The sequence below is a fragment of the Poeciliopsis prolifica genome, unplaced genomic scaffold, assembly GCF_027474105.1.
Source record: "Poeciliopsis prolifica strain line A6 unplaced genomic scaffold, Auburn_PproV2 SCAFFOLD067, whole genome shotgun sequence".
NCBI lineage: Eukaryota > Metazoa > Chordata > Actinopteri > Cyprinodontiformes > Poeciliidae > Poeciliopsis > Poeciliopsis prolifica.
This window is the reverse complement of record NW_026562442.1, coordinates 1,953,042-1,967,907: the sequence shown is the minus strand read 5'-3', so window position 1 is coordinate 1,967,907 and position 14,866 is coordinate 1,953,042. Positions and strand designations below refer to the sequence as shown.

The following is a 14,866-nucleotide window of genomic DNA, read 5'->3' as shown; positions in this document are numbered from 1 at the left end:
GAAAGCGTTTCGCTGCCAATTTTCCCCGTAGAGGAAGTCCCAGGAAATTCCCTAGAAGGTCAGAACATGTGACGACCCAGCAACTCCAGCTCAGACAATACAGACTATCTGTAATCCCTCATAACAAGGGATGAAACCATTAATCGGATTAATCAGTGATTGAAATAATTAGTTGATTAGTCATTAATTGGTGTATGTAGACTTTAAAAAAGATGCTATTTTGCTGAAAGAACTATTTAAAGCAATAATTAAATAATTTTTTTTTAACAATATAATAATTTTGCATTTAAGATAAAAACATGATAGGTTTTACCCACAACTCCTCAAGTGGCAGATTTAGCTTCACTTTGTTCAGATTTTGTTACATTCTTCCTATTTAACACATTTTTCTAGTCAATTAATAATTGTTTAATCAGGTTAACCTTACACTTTATTGATGCTGAAAGCAAAAGCGTTAATGTTAAAAATATTTTTATAGCTGTTTCCCCAACTAATCAAAAATTCACTAAAGAAATTTAATTATTGCATTTTAGAAAAAAATAATAACAAAATGAACTAAGTTATTTATTAGATTTTTTAAATGTATTCATAATATTGCATAAATGAGTAATGTGGTTAAATAAAAACCTCTGCAGATTAATTAAAATTTTTATGCAATTAATAGATTCATAGTCAGAACAATAGATTATAAAAATAATCGTTAGTTGCAGCCCTGCTTATGACGGATATTTAAATGTTTTTTTTTTTTTGCATTTGTGCTTTTATACCATAAAGTTGAAATAATGAAAATTTTATAGGATAATTTGTATATTTTTGTTTATCTAATATATATATATATATATATATATTATACAAAAATATTTTTGTAAAATCTACTTTCACAAAAAATAAATGGTTTTATTAAATTAAATGTTATTAACTTTCAATATATAATAATTCATGTACTAAGGTGTAATAAATTATTTAAAAATAAAATGTATTTAGAAAAATTTTTCTTATAAACTATATGTAAATTTTCTTTTAGTAAAATATGTCTATCTTATTTTTAATTTTATTTTTTATCTATATATTTTTTCCTTTTTTTTTCAGGGTGGTAGGAACTGAGTTTGTTTTTGACTCCAGTTTTTTGCTCATACTTTGACTCTTGCTCCATGTCTGAATTATTGATACTTCTTTTGTCTCATTTCCCTGGCATAAAATAAAAAAGTTGTTGGGGGGTGGGGATGCTCTGATGATAATCCCATCCACATAAAGAACAATGCGTCTCGTCCGCCATGTCTCCTGTTGGGCGTCCTGTATCGGCGCGTGAGGGATGAAACCTGCACCATGCGTGTCAGCACATCCCTGGCAAAGGCGGGACAGCCAACCTGCCCTTTTAATGGGGGGATTAAGCTGATCAACTGCATGTTTTCCTGGATTAACGCCAGAGATTAGAGCCAAGGAGGTCTGGTGAACTACAAAAGGACCTTGCCAAGTGCCACCCTCATCCTAAAGGTCCAAGAGTTGAGTGACTGTGAACAGGGACAAGATCCGCTTCACAGTAGACCAATTGGTTAGTGCAGTTTGGACCAGCAGCTGTTAGAGACATGGGCAACTCAAACGGATGCACCGTGGACGACCTGCAGGCCGTGGAGATGCACCTGTGGTACAAGAAGTTCATGACGGAGTGTCCGTCCGGCCAGCTCACTCTGCACGAGTTCAAGCAGTTCTTCGGGCTGAAGGGACTGGACTCAGAGGCCAACGCCTACATAGAGCAGATGTTCCGGACGTTCGACATGAACAAGGTGGGTGAAAAATGGAGCAAAAATGTTTTTATCCATTTCTTTAACCAGGTGAATTATTAAGAACAAGTTCTTCTTTATGATAACCAGAGATTAGTTTGTTTACTTTTAGTTATTTCTGTGTATCAAGGTTGCTGTGTGTTGCAAACTTCTGGGTCCCAGTGGGGTTTTAGCTGGTCAAATATAAGAAATAAAATTTTAATAAAATGTCTCTTAAATATTGTAATCTTTCTAAAATAATGACCTGAATTGATTTGCAAAAATTAAGGCTAAAAAATGACTGAGGTCATTATTTTTTCAGAAGTGACATTTATGTAATTTTCACCTTTTTGTCTCTGAAAAGAAAAAATAAGTAACTTCTGACAATCTGTGCATCATCTTTATAAACAGATTATAAATGCATACATTTTAAAAATATATATTTTCTTTACTTGTTTTTTCATATTGGGTCTCTAAAAAATTAAACCATAATTAATTTCAGGTGCAATATTTTCCATGTCTTGTTTTTGAACAAATTGCAAACTATGTTATGCAACTATTTAAAGAATGCCTTTTTTATTTATTGCTTTATAAATTAAGATCAGAAATTGCTCAAATCAAAATAAAAGCACAGAAAAATGTAATCTAAAAAGGAATAAAAATATGTATTTAAAAAAGATAATACTTGTAAGGCGAACATTTATCAAATTTAAATTGAGATGTCGGTGGCTTTTATTTTTGAACATAGGGTTTCTCTTTGCATGTTTTTAAAAAACTAAACATACAAACAATTAATTTTACGTGCTATGTTTCTTCCATACATTTTGATGTAACCATAATGAATACATTTTTTTTAATGAAATTAAAATGAGATATTTCTATAATTGGCTGTTAAAAGCTCAAACTTTCAATATCAAGAATTTTCTCAAAGGGCTGATTGTGCCATAAAGTATTAATAAAACTATTAGCTTATTTGTTAAAATATTAATTTACAGTTGTCTGCATTTGATGACATTAAATAATATTTAACATGTTTTCACATTGATGTTATTTGGCACAATACAAATAAAATAGCAGATTTGATTGATAAAATAATATTTAAGCACATTTAACTCAAATATCTATTTCTATAGTTTCTAGATTTGGTCTCTAGTTTGACGCATGTGATTTAAATAAATAACATGTAAAGTAAATGGGTTAAAACTCTTAGAGGATTTGATCCAGTGGTGTGCAGTTGTAGTTTTCTAGAGTCGATGTGGAAGTTTGTGGTTCCTGCTCAGCTAAATTGGCTCCCGAGACAAATTTAGGTTGTTTTATTCAGGCCTATTGGACCAGCAAAACGTCCAACTCTGGAAACCATTTCTGTTTAATTTCAGAAAGTTGGTAAAACTGGAGGGCAAAAAGGAGCGTTACAACTGCTTAGGGCCCCCTGTGGGCAAAAAAATCTGAGCAAAAGCTCTGGTTTCACACATAAGAGGAGCAAAACCTCAGTTATTTTAGCTAATAGGACACATGCTGTTTCTTTTCTTGTTAATCTGTAAAATTTAAATGTCGGCTCACAGGTTATATGGAGAACACTAAAATGAGGTCAGGACTGTTGAGGGGGGTTAAATGCAACAGGGGCCACAAAATAATTCAGCTTAGGGCCTCATAAAACTTTGGGTTGGCTCTGTAAAACTGCGTCTAAAATGTTTCTCTTAAATTTTAAAGTTTTATTGTTCAAATGTTATTTTTCAGAAAGGTTAACTGTTGATAAAGCTAAAAATTAAATCTCCTTAGATACCAAGAAAAATCTTTTTATCTCATGCTTTAAAATTACAAATTGAAAGGATTGTTCATCTTAACATATTTACTAAATAGAGTTTTATTTGACAAATATTCCATAAATTATGTTTTAGACGTTTATTTTCATTTTACAATAGAAATGGGCAGCAATTTCAGAATAAATTTAAGTGTTTATATTAATGTAGCAGCAGCAGAAATCCTTTTAGAGACTGTACATACTTAAATGTCAAGTAAAACTAAATTATTTAAGCGGCTGTAGGATTCAGTTTATCAGCTTAAATTTTTTAAAAAGTAGCTGGCACAATTCCTGTTTGGGAGGTTAAAGTGTCTCTTTGTGATGCTTGGTTAAATTTATACAACCAGAAGACATGCTAATCCTAATTTATGTCCCCTCAAACGCAGCAGGCGTTAATCAACCTCCCAGCTACAAACTTTCGGCCCAATTTTTCCTCTCAGATCAGTTTAATTAGGAGCATCCTCATGACTGACGGGGTCGTCTCAGGATTTGTTGCAGCATCTATATTTACTCTCTCCTTGAGCCAACAAAAGGCTGCTGTAATCTGTGCGCTTGATTGAACAAAGAGATTATCCCCAAGACGATGCTTTGATGCTGAGATTGATGCGACACAGGCAGTCCAGGAGGTAATCTGTCTTGGCAAAGGATCAGTGATGCAGCAGGAAGACAGGGTGTTCGTTCTCTCATTAAATCTCAAGTAGGTATAGATATGGATTATAATCTGGCACGTTGATCATCTCTGCAGGATGGCTACATAGATTTCATGGAGTATGTGGCGGCTCTGAGTCTGGTGATGCGGGGAAAGATGGAGCACAAGCTTCGCTGGTACTTCAAACTCTACGATGTCGATGGAAACGGCTGCATCGACCGTTACGAACTCCTGAACATCATCAGGGTAGATTAACAACCGCCATTTTCCTGAAACTTCCCCAACAAGTGTGGCGGCGTATTGACTTTAATCCCTGTCCTTCCAGGCAATCCGGGCGATCAATGGAAACGACAATCAGGAAACAACCGCAGAGGAATTCACCAACAAAGTCTTTGATAGGATTGACATCAATGGAGATGGTGAGTACAGATTGGGTGGATGATGTTCAATGTCCAAATCCCGCTTTAAATCCAGTCTGAAGTTAAGAAACAAGTCACAAACTCTGACATATACAGAGAAAGTTAGATTTAGTGGATTTTAGTTTCATCCTGAAATTTCACCCTAAAGCCAACTACGCTATATTGACACAAGTGTTGGCTGAACAATCGAAAATACTGGAATCAGGTGTTCCATGGCCACAGGTGTATAAAATGAAGCACCGAGGCAGGTACATAGTTTTCACAAACATTTGTGAAAGAATGGGTCACTGTCAGGAGCTCAGTGAATTCCAGCATGAAACTGTGATAGGATGTGCAACTAATCCAGGCGTGAAATTTCCTCGCAACCAAATAATCAACTGACAGCTGTTTTATAAGAAATGGAAGTGCTTGTGAACAACAGCACCACAGCCACCCAGTGGTAGGTCACGTAAACTGACGCAGTGGGATCAGCGGATACTGAAGCGCATAGAGGTCACCAACTTTCTGCAGAGTCAATCACTATAGACCTCCAAACTCCATGTGGCCTTCAGATTAGCTCAGGAACAGAGAGCTGTGACCAGCTGCACCCAACCAGACATCACCAGGTGCAATAAAAAGCTTTGGATGCAGTGGTGTAAATCACAACGCCACTGGACTCTGGAGGCGCATTCTCTCGAGTGACGCATCGCACTTCTCCATCTGGCAATATGATGGACCAGTCTGGTTTTGGCGGTTACCATGAGAACAGTATATAGAAATCCTCATTTTGAAATGACATTTGCAGGTGTTATAATAATTACTAAAACTTGTATTTACTGTATCCGGGGAAAGATGAGGAGACGCATCTGGGTTCACAGGTTCTGACTTTCCTCCACTGATTAACGCGATTTGCTGGAATAGGACGATACTTTCATTGCAGCTCACTTCCTGTGTCCAAAATGCAACTTTTGCCCGACTCTTTCAAAAGAATCAGTTTTTCTTAACTCTAGCGTACAATCACATTTATTACATTTGAATATTGTTGAAAAGTTCATTTATTTCAGGATCGACATAAATTAATACAACGCAAACTTATGTTTCCAAGTCTTTATTTGTTGTTACAATTAATAAAAACATCAAATTTAAGACTAAAATATTCCATAAACAATATTTTTATTTATTTTTACCAACTCAATGTTATAATTTGTCATAAAAAAGGAGAAAACATGTCAATTTTAAGCATAAAACTTTCAAACATTATACAAAATACAAGATTAACGCTTAAATAATTGTTTTTGAGTTTGGTCCTTTGGATTTCCTTGTAGTTTTGACTTTGCTGCTTTCGTGGACAAAAAGAAAGTACACCCACTTTAATTTTTAAATTGTATTTGAAGTTGAAAGTACTTTATAAAATAAAATACATAACTTTACACTAATTTGTCTGGCTTTTCTCAAAAAGATCAAATTTTCAAAATCATTATTAACGCAAGAAAAGGAAGAGTTTTGTTCAATTTAACATTGGAAAATAAAATAATGCAATTTTTGTTAACAGTTCATGAACATAGCTGTAACTTTTAATAAGTAATTTGTGTTTTTCTACGCTGCAGGTTCATTTATATCACTTTCTTTTCTTGTTGCCATGATGATTTAAATATTTTAAAGCATTAATGTTGTGTTTCTGAACAGGTGAGCTGTCTTTGGAGGAGTTCGTGGAAGGCGCTCGCAGTGACGAAGACTTCATGGAGGTGATGATGAAGAGTTTGGACCTTCGTCACATCATGGCGATGATCCACAGCAGGAGGCACAGCGTTTAGCCGCCTCGCCCTCATTCACAATGCCGCCTCTTTGTAAAAAAACCTCTTTTATATGTAAAAGTGAGATTTTCTGTTTGGTTTGGCTCCAACGTAACAGGAGGCTGTACCTCTGAAAATAGTCATTTTATGAATTCAATCTCTAAATGAGCGACATTTATGCATTTTAAAAACGGGCTGACTCACTGAGGATGATCTGCATGAAAGTCGATCCTGAGCTGAGCTCCACGGATCTGTTTTTATTTTCTCTATCGATGTCCCTCATAAGGTTAAATTGGTCGGGTCAACTGAAGGAAACTACGACTGCTTGACGTGAATTTGATTAGCTGGGAAACAGGAACCTTAAGAGATTTAGTGAAAAATAACCATTTTCTTTTTTTCTGTGTTTAAAAGCCAAATTTAGTAGCAGGTTTTGTAGTTTTGAAGTGTCTTTGGGTGTTTTATTGACTGACGTGTTTGGCTTGATAATATAGAAAATCCCAGTTCTGTTGTCAGCTGTACTCATCTGGTGCCTTCACTGCACAGTGTGTTTAATTTAATCTTTTCTCTATTTATACAATAAAACAAATCCAACTATGAATGCAGTTTTAATTTTTATTGTTTAAAGCAAGAAAATGAGTAAATATTTTAGTTATTTTGATGTACCAGATGAAATATTTCAGCATTTTTCTGTCATATACACACATACCTGAGTATTTATCTGAAGGAAAAGTGTCAATAAATAAACATACTGCACTTTCTTTTGAACTTGTTCATCTCCCAATTTGCACGTTTAAAACATGCTAAACAGAACATGCATGTAACACAAATGAGAGAAAATTGAAGTTGAACATGGAACAAATTCAAACGAAACTAAATAAACAGTGAAAGTTTGTTGTTAATGGCAAAATGAGGACGAGATTAAAATATATGTTTGGTAGATTTTGCACTAAATTATCAACTAAGGCAAAGCAGACTGGATGTTTATTTTTCTCATCTTACATTAACCAGAAATGCAGAAGAATAAAAAACAACTCAAATTGCAGAGTTGGTGTAAACAGAAAAGCCCACGTCGCTTTGTTCAGTTCAAAAGGATTTGAATAAAATGTGCATCAATGAATCCAAGGTTAGGTCAGGACAAAATAAAAATAAAAACCAGTGAAACTGCAAAGCAAAGAGCTGCGTTTACGCCTGGGAGGAAGGGCAAAGGTCATCCTGGATGTTGCCAGAATTACTTTCCGTCAGGAAAGACAACGTCATCTTCATTTGCATTTTTGAAACTAAATGTTTCTGAGCTTTTCATCTCATGAATAAATAAATACTGAATATTTTTCCTCTGATAGCAAAGGCGAAACTTAAAGAGAAAGTGAGTTAAAACTACTGCAGCATTATGTTTATTTATTTTGCACAAATAAAATTCAACAGAGGTCAGCGATTAGCCACAAGGTGGCAGCGAAACGTTCACAGCATTTCCAGCCAACAGCAGAGTCAGCCAAACACTCGTCTGCAGAAATAAATCTGTCTTTATCTTACTGTCACTGCGTGTCGTCTCTCCTTCACGCGCCGCAGCCTCACAGGAAATCATACAGATACTTCACAATATCAAAGTTCACCGTCCTGGAAAACAAACCACAGCGAGCGCGCTCTGTCAGACTCCGTAAAGGTCAGTTCCTCTGGATAACTCAGAGCTGCGGGTGTGTGACAGAGGGGGGCGCGCGCGCACACACACACACACACACACCTGGAGATGGCAGAGATGAAGTCCAGGGAAACGGCACATTTGTACTTTGGAGAATCGAGCTGGTCGTCGTGACTGACCAGAGTCAGCAGCTGCAGCGTCACCAGAGACGAGATCTGAACAGAAACATTTATTTTTATCAGCTGCCCCAGTTTGAGCCACAAGTTTCACTAAAAACTTGTGGCTCTGCATCAAGCTTTTATGGAAACTTGATCCTAGTATCTGGTGATTCTAGGAGAACATAGGACAATCTCTAAATACATGATTCCTATCTTTTATTCAAGGTTCAAATCAGTTTGGAGTTAAGATTTTAAAATTAAAATAGCAAAGTTCAAGGAGAAATACAAAAAACTGGAAAAAACAGATGGACTGATGGATGGATGTTGGACTAAAACATGTCTGGTTCATTGACAACAGATTCAATAAAATAACTGATTTCAGACAACAGGACGAGGAATAAAAAGTTTAAATTAATAAAAGCGTTAAATTACAAACAGAACTTTCTTCTCTTCCTCCACATTTATCCAAACCTCTGAAACATTTAGAAGTCCAGAGACACCAGCCTGATGTGAATCAAATCCAGATATAAAACCTGCTGATGTTCACAGAAACATGGCCGCCTGCCGGGTTCTGACCTGGGAGAAGATGCTGGCGCTCGGAGCGACCCGGCTGTCCACCACGCTGTAGAAAATGGCCAGCAAGCGGTCCAGAGGGAAAGGCTTCGGCCCCAGAAGGTGGTTACTGGTCTGGGAGACAGGAAGTCACAAATTTCAAATCAAAATGTTTTTTATGAAACACATTACTGTACAGTGGCGAAGTAAAAAGAATACAAACTGGAATGACCCATTAAAGAAACTCTAAACAAATAAATCAATAGTCTTGATTTAAAGGAAATCAGTGGTACAGTTTTTTTTTCAGTTTTCTGGACATTTATTCAGGATTAGAGGAACACAAAATGGAAACTATCTGAGCTGATTAAAAAGGTCACCTATACACACAAATGAGTCCTTGTTTTTTTTAGGTAAGATTCAAACCAATTAAGTGCTGAACTCAGCCGACCGACTCAGCTGTTTGGTACAATTAGTCTTTAAGCACATAGATATTACATAAGAGGAGTCCAAGGATTGAGCCTTGAGGTACCCCACACCTGACTGTTCTGAACTCAAAGAGTCACCTTTAAACACAAACAGGTCCCTCTGTTTTAGGTTAGATTCAAGCTAGTTAAGCAAAAGTCTGACCCAGACCTTTGGTCCAATTAGTCTTCAAGTGTGTAGATATTAAATGAGATGGGTCACAGGATTGAGCCTTGGGGTACACCACATGTGATTGTTCTTAGCTCAGAAAAAGAAAAGTCACCTATAGACACAAAGATGTCTGTTTTTTTTAATTCAAACCAGTCCAGCTGTGAATAAAAACCAGGGAGTCAAGGGAAGGGAGATCACCTTTTCATTTTTCTTCAAGAAGTTTGTTTTTTTAATTTTTCCGTGATGCTGCAAGGAGAAAACAAAGACAAAGCAAGTCGTGAAGCGAAAACAAGACTTTTTACTGTGATTCTTCATCCGTAAAATTAAAATACCTTCACAAAGAAGCGTTTATCTGTGCGGGCGGGATTGTAGGAGGCCAGATAGGCGGCGATTAGCAGAAACTTGGAATAATATGGAAGCTCAACATGAGTGTGAGCTGATAAACCTTCAAAATCAGGAAACAGATCCAATCACACCTTTAATTCGCCTTCATTTATAATCTGTGTAATAAATAAATGTTTTCTGCGTGTTGGCACCTCTCAGGGCTCCGGTCTCGTGTTCATCCATTTGCTCCCACTGAAGACTAAAAGAGAAAAAACATCAGAGATCATTTATTTAAGGGGATCAGAGGCGAAGTGAAGCGCAAATCCAGATGAAAGTTCAGACCTGGAAATCTCTCGAAGGTAAACCGTCTGCATGGCTTTCTTCAGATGAGGCTCGATGTTTTTCCACAACTTGTGTGTTTCTGTCTCTTTTACTGAACAAAAACAGAAGCAAATTCATTTAAACTAAAGACTCATTTCTGCTTGGGCAAACTGAACTCATCCAGTACAATTATGAAGCTATACCTCAGAAAATGTAAATACTGTAAACTCCTGGTGTCGCCCTATTGAGCAAATTAACTCAAAACTGATCAAAACGTAGTTTTATTTTGGGCCGTATCAAGATTATGAATGTCCTCAGAAGGGCCAGTTGTGGTAAAAAGTGTTGATAAATCCCATCAACAAATCTTTGGATAATAAGCCACCTAAAAAGTACTGATTATTTAACTACTTCCATTGATTCAAGTTGACAGAATATATATAAAAACTACAGATGATTATAGCCACTTAAAAAAAGAAATCTGGCTTTAATCTTCTGAGGTCAAAAGTCAAAATCCTGAAAAAAAATATAGAATTCTGTTTTTTCCCATAAATTTGACTTTTTTTTTCTCCAGAATTCAGTTAGTTTGAATTCCAAATTTTGTTTCACAGAATTTCGACTGAGACAAAATTTCTCTTCCAGAATTCAGTTTGGGGTTTTTTTTCCCTCCACAATTTCTACTTTTTTCCTCCCCCCCCAGAATTTTGCCTTTTGATCTTACAAGGTTAAAGTGAGAACAATTCTGGTAAATTCTGAGGAAAAAGTCAGATATCTCCCTCTGGACCGCATAAAACTTTATGGCAGACCAGATTTGGCCCACGGGCCTTGAGTTTGAGACGTGTGCTCTAAAAGGTTTCAGTCAGGCCCAACCATGGGAAAGACTGCTGACTGAAGAGATTTGTATCAAAGCTTCACTCAGAAAATTTAGTGGAAGGAAAAAGTTTGGAAGGACATCACAGGAATTCAAACTGAATCATGAATCCCACACATTGACTGTAAACTCCATGATACGCTGCACTGATGCAGCAATTCTGCAAAAGCAGCCCCAACCGAGGCCAGACAGGATAAAAATTAACATGAGATTTTTGTTTAAAATATCTTTTTTGTTGATCTGATGAAGAAATAAATGCTTGAACTATTTCACCCTGTGTGTGATGAATTTAAAATATCAATATTTTTTAGCTTTACCTTTCCCCGCTAAGACAGGTTCACAGAACTTTGGGAAGTTGAGCGCCGCCTGATTGAAACGAAACAAATTAACAATAATTAGTGTTGAATGAAACCAGTTTAAAGCCACCAGTTAGCCCAGTGAGGCATGTGTTCCTCACCAGGTGTTGCAGCTCTCTGAGGTCCCGGCAGACGGCGTAGAAAACTCCCAGCAGGATGTTGATGTAGGAGGAGTAAAACTCTGCAGAACATGAAGGATGTCTGTGTGCAGATAAGATGTGCAGCAGCTCAGCTGGAAGCAGAAGTTTGACTCGTTAGCTTCACTCCGGAAGAGCAGATTGTAGATTCTCATTTTCATTTAGTCTTTAACTTTGACTAGGCCTCTCTAACACAGATCAAAACCATCTCATAATATCTCTGATTGCATGTTTTAGATGGAACATGAATCTCAGTCACTGGTCCTCTGGAGTCTCTGGGATTAAACGAGTTCCCACATCATGATGCTGCCACCACTATGTTTTGCTGTGGTTACAATAGGAACCAGATTAATTTTTTTCATTTTTCAGATTTTTATCCATCAATCTACTTATGTCAGGCTATATTAAGGGTTTGAATAGGAAATTATTCCTCTACTAATTTGTAGCGTCATCGTTTGAGTTTAGGTTTGAATATTCATAAGGCGCTTAAATACAGTTCAACAAAAGTACTACAGAATACCTTTACTGTAGTCGGGGAAGTGGAGCAGCAGAGGCTCGAAGCAGCCAGTGTTTGGTCTGAACTTGTCCCAAACAATTTCGCTCAGCAGGATGACGCTGACGTTGTCCTCTACCTAAAAATGAAACGTTATAAGTGTGTCATTTTCTTTAATAACACACTTTAGAGTTAAGAGTTGTATCCATGGATACAAACCCATCAACACTGAAAAGGTGACAGAAACATTTTATAAATCAAACATTTAAACTGGAGATGCACCCATCAGATTTGGTGCCATTCACTATTATTGAAACAAAAAAACATGTCTGATATTTATTTCTTTTTAAATTGGACAATATAAAAATACATATATAAAGTTCACTGTTCTTCCAGTGACATAGAAATTTTGCAGCGGCCTAGCCAAAGTCTGAACTTAAATCCAACCCAGATAGTTTCGGCCTTATACATGTCGTTCAAATGGAAAAAAAAAAAAAAAAAACTCCAAAATGGAAGAATTAAAACATTTTTGCAAGGAGAATGGACCAACATTTCTCAAACTCTGCAGGTTGAAAAAGTTAAATTTCTGTGAAAATGAAGCTAAACTCACATAAAAAAAATGAAAATCTCAATCTCGAGAAGATGCAGGTTTGTTTCTATAAAAACCATAAACTTTCATAATTCAAACAGGCATCCATGTTGGTACCAAATCAGTTATCTTGACCTTTAATTTGGTTGTCATGTGGAGAACTGGATGAGGAAAATTTCTGTAACGACGCTTCGGCTCCATTCGATGTCCCAGAAATAAATGGCAGCCAAAGAAAAGCCACAATGGGGAACCTGAACCAAAACTTTCCTAACAAGAGGAAGTTTTTTTTTAAATTACTTAATTAACTTATATCTGTGAAATTGAGTAGAAAATTTTTGTCAAAATCCTAATTATCACTTTTACCTCTCGTAGCTATACTGAAGAATATTTCCTTTTCTTTTTTTCTAAGAGAAAATACGGTTGGAGAGACGCTGCCATCATTTTCTCCTTACAGATTCATGAAATAACTCATCTCTTTCAGCTCAAGGTTAGTCATTAAAAACAAAGCCCTTCAAAGGTCTGTTCATCATCTCAGCAGCCAGACAACAACGAAGCGCCTCCAGCGATAAATAAAATGCTCACCAGCTCCTGAAGGCGGAGGAGAGCGGGGAGAAGATTGACGCTGGCGTCTCTCAGAAGTTCAGCTTGCTCTATTACCTGAAAAAATAAAAATAAAACATCACACAAGGCCTTTTTCTGTTTTACAGAAAGCAGCCTTTAGCTGTAAAATTTACAAGAAAAAATAGGGTGAATTTGAAGAGAAAACTGAGCAGACTCACAATGTATCGCGTCTGCTTGCTGGGAAACTCGGAGGTTTGCTGTTTGTAAATGCGAACAAAGTCAGAGAGGGAAGGACTGCGGGGGAGCAGCGATGCAGCGTCGCAACCGAAGAAAGACAGCAGCACTTGTTCAAAGAGCAGCGCGACAGAGACGCATTCCACACAGCTGACAGTGACATGAGGGAGCTGCAGGAGGACAAAGATTAATCAATAAATCAATTAACAGCTTCAGTCATGAAAAATCGAATAATTTAAAGAACTGACAAACTTCCTATCCAAACTAACAATTGGAGTTCATAGGTCCAAAACTTCAAATAGTTTTTGTACATTTTCGCTTTTTATTTTGGGCTTAATTGATAATATTAATTGTATTTAGCAAAGTTTTAATACATCATTTCAGAACATATTTGGTTGTACTTTAGAGTGCAAATCAATGAGTACATGTGTTGTTATTATGACAACAGAAGGAAACTCGAATGCTCTTAAAAGATGATCACTTTGTGTTGCATCAAACATATTTGTGAGCAGATTTTAATTAAAAGTTGTACTTTGAAATAGAGATCATTAAATGACAAACTAAGAGGGGATTTTAAAAAACATGTTTTTTGTGTGTGTGTGTTTACAATCCAATTTTCCAGTTCTCATAAACATCAAAAACACAATATATTTAAATTTTCGGTTTTTTATGTGGATAACTGGCCAGAACTAAAACAAGGAAACTTTTATTTTAATTCAAATGATTGTCTCTTTAAACATGAATATGTTTCTCACCTCCAGTTCCTTCATTAAAACTTTCACTACATGGCTTTTTCCTGATGCTCGATGACCGTAGATGAAGAGTGAGGGGTAGCAGAACTGCTGCGGCTGGATAAACACAATCAGAGGAAAATAAGTCAAATCTGAGCTTTAATTATCATTTAGCTTATTAATCATTATGGAAACAGTTTTAAAAAATGGGGATAACTTTCACACAAAGTAAAACATACATAAATATTAAGCAATAACCACCAGTAGTCACTTGGGAACTAATATAAACCACATATAGCTATTTGTTAGCACCTCTGGATGTAGCATACCTCCCCCATGAGAGAAAGCAGCATCCCAGCCTGGACCTCCCGACAGGGCAGCTGCTCCGACACTCTCCGCAGCTTTTCTCCATCATACCCCGGGAGCTCCAACAACCCTGCCATCCCGATCTGAACCAACCCTGATATAACTGAGCTTCAACCGGTGAAGAAACAGAAAAATAATCCGGCGAGAACCATATGTTAGCTTAGCTGGTGACAGTACAAACAGACGTTGGAGGAGAAGAGGCGACGTGTTCAGACAAAATGAGACTCAAACGGGTGTTAACACCGAAAGCCTCAGCTGAAAACACAAGCAGCCGCTGGGGAAACCTCAATAAGTGAAAGTAAAAAATAATTAGCAAGTAGAAAAAGTGTTTAAAATCTCGATAAAGTCAGAATCATATGCTGAAAAGTCCCGCGCACCGACAGGTTGCGTCACTGCTCGTCGTTCTTCAACGGACCAATCACGTGCATGCAAGGGTTTCTGGGTAATGTCGTTTATTTACCCTCCTTAATAAAAATCAAATTGCACACATTTTAATCTAAATAAAA

General features: G+C 36.6%; 2 protein-coding genes across 3 annotated transcripts in view; one reads left to right on the top strand and one right to left on the bottom strand.

Moving 5' to 3' along the window:
* Nucleotides 1-14,748, bottom strand: part of orc5 (origin recognition complex, subunit 5) — a 16,985-nt gene extending 2,237 nt beyond the window's left edge. The window contains exons 1-14 of one of the 2 annotated variants that reach the window (XM_055020317.1): nt 14,324-14,748; nt 14,019-14,111; nt 13,248-13,433; nt 13,051-13,125; nt 11,907-12,018; nt 11,351-11,481; nt 11,211-11,259; nt 10,047-10,137; nt 9,917-9,963; nt 9,713-9,825; nt 9,579-9,626; nt 8,772-8,882; nt 8,140-8,252; nt 7,932-8,015 (exon numbers count right to left, since the gene is read on the bottom strand). In XM_055020317.1, coding sequence (XP_054876292.1) covers nt 7,970-8,015; nt 8,140-8,252; nt 8,772-8,882; nt 9,579-9,626; nt 9,713-9,825; nt 9,917-9,963; nt 10,047-10,137; nt 11,211-11,259; nt 11,351-11,481; nt 11,907-12,018; nt 13,051-13,125; nt 13,248-13,433; nt 14,019-14,111; nt 14,324-14,437 — 1,329 coding nt within the window. In that variant the 5' untranslated portion in view covers nt 14,438-14,748 and the 3' untranslated portion in view covers nt 7,932-7,969. Of the gene's footprint in view, nt 1-7,758; nt 8,016-8,139; nt 8,253-8,771; nt 8,883-9,578; nt 9,627-9,712; nt 9,826-9,916; nt 9,964-10,046; nt 10,138-11,210; nt 11,260-11,350; nt 11,482-11,906; nt 12,019-13,050; nt 13,126-13,247; nt 13,434-14,018; nt 14,112-14,323 lie in introns of those variants that run through there. The other variant, XM_055020316.1, reaches the window with a different exon arrangement.
* On the top strand, nt 1,475-6,999 carry guca1a (guanylate cyclase activator 1A). The gene is made up of 4 exons (XM_055020318.1): nt 1,475-1,784; nt 4,307-4,456; nt 4,536-4,629; nt 6,295-6,999. Exons 1-4 carry the CDS (start codon nt 1,587-1,589, stop codon nt 6,420-6,422), a joined length of 570 nt encoding a protein of 189 aa, XP_054876293.1. The 5' UTR covers nt 1,475-1,586; the 3' UTR covers nt 6,423-6,999.
* Nucleotides 14,749-14,866: the final 118 nt, after the last annotated feature.